The sequence below is a fragment of the Terrapene carolina genome, unplaced genomic scaffold (assembly GCF_002925995.2).
Source record: "Terrapene carolina triunguis isolate 2854851 unplaced genomic scaffold, T_m_triunguis-2.0 Scaffold28742, whole genome shotgun sequence".
In the NCBI taxonomy this organism is placed as follows: Eukaryota; Metazoa; Chordata; order Testudines; family Emydidae; genus Terrapene; species Terrapene triunguis.
The window spans coordinates 1-3,788 of NW_020693093.1; the positions used below are offsets into that span (position 1 = coordinate 1).

At 60.8% G+C, this 3,788-nt stretch overlaps 1 protein-coding gene across 1 annotated transcript; it reads left to right on the forward strand.

The window, feature by feature from the left end:
- Positions 1-101: 101 nt before the first annotated feature.
- Positions 102-3,687, forward strand: PPT2 (palmitoyl-protein thioesterase 2; the record flags this gene model as incomplete). Its single annotated transcript, XM_029914044.1, has 2 exons — positions 102-893; positions 3,479-3,687. Coding segments are annotated over exons 1-2 (513 nt in total), but the record flags the coding sequence as incomplete, so codon positions are not given.
- Positions 3,688-3,788: the final 101 nt, after the last annotated feature.

The following is a 3,788-nucleotide window of genomic DNA, read 5'->3' on the forward strand; positions in this document are numbered from 1 at the left end:
TAGGGGGGGCTGGGAGCCAGGACTCCTGGGTTCTCTCCCCGGCTCTGGGAGGGGAGTGGGGGCTGGTGGTTAGAGCGGGGGGGCTGTGAGCCCGGATGCCTGGGTTCTCTCTCCAGCTCAGCCGCAGACCGTCTTTGGGACTTTGGGCCAATCACGGAATTGCTCCCTGCCTCAGTTTCTCCAAGTGGGGATAATGATCCTACCTGTGTCTAGTCAGACTGTGAGCTCCTGGGCTCCAGGGACCGGCTCTCAGAGAGTCACACCCTGTCGTGACAGGGCCCCGATCTCGGCCGTGGTCTGGGCGGCGCCCGGCGCGACGGGGCCCCAATCTCGGCCGGGGTCTGGGCGGCGCCCGGCCCGACGGGGCCCTGATCTTGGCCACGGCCACCATAATGACCCTAGAACTGAGGCAGTGAAATTTCTGTTCCCCTTTTCTCGGGCGTTGGAGGGGAACCAGACTCATGTTTTCGCTCCGTGACACCCTGGAAAGGTCGACGCAGCTCCTGGAAAGTCCCGGCCAGGCCCCGACCCTTCGTCTCAGCCTCTTTCCCGAGCTCTCACCGGTCATTGGCGCGTCCGGAGCCGGTTCATGCTTTCCATGGGTGGGTTTGTGTCATGGGGTGAGTGTCAGGAAACCCCAATCCCCTGCCAGCGCCGGGGAGAGAACCCAGGAGTCCTGGTGCCCAGCCCGCACTTCCCTCTCAGGGCACTTAACACATCTGAGTCCCAGTCTGAGGAAGTTTCTGATGTGGTGTGGACCCCGGTTCCCCTTTGCGACCCCGGTCCCAGTCGGAGGCAGCGAAGCCTAGCTGGTTGTGAAGATCCGGCTGTAAAAGCTGCAGCGGTGCTGGTCAGACCAGAGCAGCCAGCCCCCCGGAGCCCTGCCCGGAGAGGTAAGGACCGGCCTCAGCCCGGACCGGCCCGATTAGTGTGCTAGGGGTCATCAATATCTGTTCACTGACTCGCTTCTGTATTTTCGCTGCCTCGCTATTAACGAACCGAGTTCGCAGGATTCTTGGGCCAATGTCGGCGCAGTCCTAAGAATTAATACAACTTTCTTTGAGCAAACGATCTCTTGTTCCTGCTAATCAACAGCGCTGTATTTTGTACTATTCGTTACTGCCCAAATAAATACAGCGGTGGATGTGTTAGGTCATTGGACACGCCCGGTAATTAATACATCGAGTCTATCAAACTCCCTTTGATCATGAGTAGATATTCTTAGATCTGTCATTGTTTTAATAGATACAGTCCGTAGCTCTGAGCTGGTTGTGCAGAAAGACTCATTAGCATTTCTTCATCAAAGTCTGTTTTATTATCATCCTATTGTGCATAAAGAGTCATTAACACGTTTTTTTCATCAGACTCGTTTGCGTTAATAAATACACCTGGAGATCTCTTTGTTCTGCGTAGAGGCGGCGAATGTTTCCATTCTGTTCTGGCCCCGTTCGGACGGACGGCTAGTCGGTTATTGGGTAGTCGTAGGAATCATTTTCCATCCGTCTCACTGCTGCTCAGATCGATACATTGGTTTATTTGTTAGACTCGTGCAACGAAATAGTCATTAATGAGCCTTTTTCACCAGGCTTTTCAGTGTGTTTATTGATTGTTGGACAGAAACAGTAACGAGTACATCTTGAGTTCATCGCTATTAGCTCTGTTTTATTATCCATGCATTAATATGAGTTAATGGCGCTGTCTATTTGCCTGTCGGATTCGATTATTACGCGATTTTGCTGCATTTGTGTTAATATTTGTGTTTTTATTTCTTAGATGAGGCCGTTGCTGGTGTATTAACACCTGTGTTGTGATTGTGTGACTGTTACTGGCGCTGGGTAGCGATTCGATTATTGTGCAGATCTCTGGCATGAATGCACCTTTCAGACTAATACTGCATGACTCCGACGTCGTGCTAATTAACATCCCTGTATCTGTAGCCGGCGGGTGTTCGATTCTTAGGTGATTCTTGCACAGGGTGACCAGACAGCAAGTGTGAAAAATCAGGACGGGGTGGGGGGGTAATAGGAGCCGATATAAGAAAAAGCCCCAAATCTGGACTGTCCCTATAAACCGGGACACCTGGTCACCCTATTCTTGCAGGACCCGTAACACTCACGGCTTTGGCAGGGTCCCGCCCGTCACTGTGACCAGCCACATCGCTCGGGCGATGGCACGAAATGAACGTGTGACCCGTGGCGGGAGGGCGCTGGGCGAGCAATTCGCCGGCCTGGCTCGTGTCAGGGGAGATCCCGGTGTGGGGAGGGGGGTGTGATCCCCCCAGTCCTGGGCCCTTCGTAGCCATGGGGCTCCCAGCGATTCCTCGGCCTGCAGGGCAGAGGCACCCCCATCCCGCCCGGGGGTCCGGCTTGGTTCAGTGGCTCTCGGCCCCCCGCGGTGCCCACCCAGCCCAGCCCCCTGCCCCAGGCCAGCGCCGCAGGACTCTGCCCGGGGCCAGTTCCGGCTTTTCCCGGGTTTCCCCGTCTCCTTCCCAGCCTCTCCAGCAGCCTCTTGACAAGCCCTTCCCAGCGCCCAGTGTTTGCCCTGCAAACGGGTTCGCGTGCCAGCCGGCTCCTGGAGAGCGGGCCGGGTGCCAGGATGCCTGGGTTCTCTCTCCCCAGCTGGGGGGGTGGGGGAGGGAGATGTGAGCCTGGACTCCTGGGTTCTCTCCCCGGCTCCGGGAGGGGAGGGGGATCTGGGAGCCCGGACTCGTGGGTTCTTTCTCCGGGGGGGGGGGGGCTGGGGGCCGGGACTCCGGGGTTCTCGCCCCGCCCCCGGGGGGGGGGCGGGGATGGAATGCTCATACATCCGTTGCTAGGGAAGCTGCGCGGTTGCCGGGGCCGGGTTCCGGAACTGACGCGGGGGCGGGGGGGCCGCTCGCCCGGGACGGGAAGTAAACAAGGCACCGGCCGGATCGCGGGGGGGCCCCGCTCAGGTGAGACCCGCCCCCCCCGGCAGTGGGGGAGGGGCAGCCGCGCTGCATTCCGGGGGAGCGGACCCAGGAGTCCTGGCCCCTGAAGGGGGGGGACTTAACCCCCCCCGGGGTGCGAGGGATTTTGGGGTCCTCCCCGGAGCCCCCCGGGTGCATTACAGGGGGGGACGGACCCGGCTGGCTGCAGGGGACAGAGGCGGGGGGGGGGGAGAAACCTTGCCGGGGGGGGGGGCCCCCAAAGGGCCCCTCCCCCAGGGCCCGGGGGGGGGGGGCGGAGAAAGGGGGTGAAGTGATCTGCCCTGCACCCCCATTGGGGACCCGGACTCCAGGGTCCCACCCCAGCGCTGGGGGGAAGGGGGAGCTGGGAGCCCGGACTCCTGGGTTCCACCCCGGCACTGGGAGGGAGGGAGGGGGGGGGGGGGGCTGGTGGGTTAGAGCAGGGAGGGCTGGGAGCCCAGACCCCTGGGTTCTCTCCTCCCTGCTTGCAAAACGGGGGTGCAATGGAGGGATCTGGGGGTGAACCTCAACATGTGTCTCTCTCCTGCCCAGACCCCCCTGCGCTGCGGTGGGATTCCAGGACGATGGGCCGACCCCAGAGGAACTGGGGGGTGCTGGCCCCCCTCTGTCTCCTCCTCCTCTTGCTCCTCACCCTCGGTGCCTCCTACAAGCCGGTCGTGGTCGTTCATGGCCTTTTCGACAGCCCCTCAGTCTTCAGCCAGCTACTGCGCTTCATCAACCAGGTCAGCCCGGATGCCTGGGTCCCCCCCCGGGACTCCTGGGTTCTCCCTGGCTCTGGGAGGGGAGTGGGGGCTGGTGGTCAGAGCAGGGGGGCTGGGAGCCAGGACTCCTGGGTTCTCTC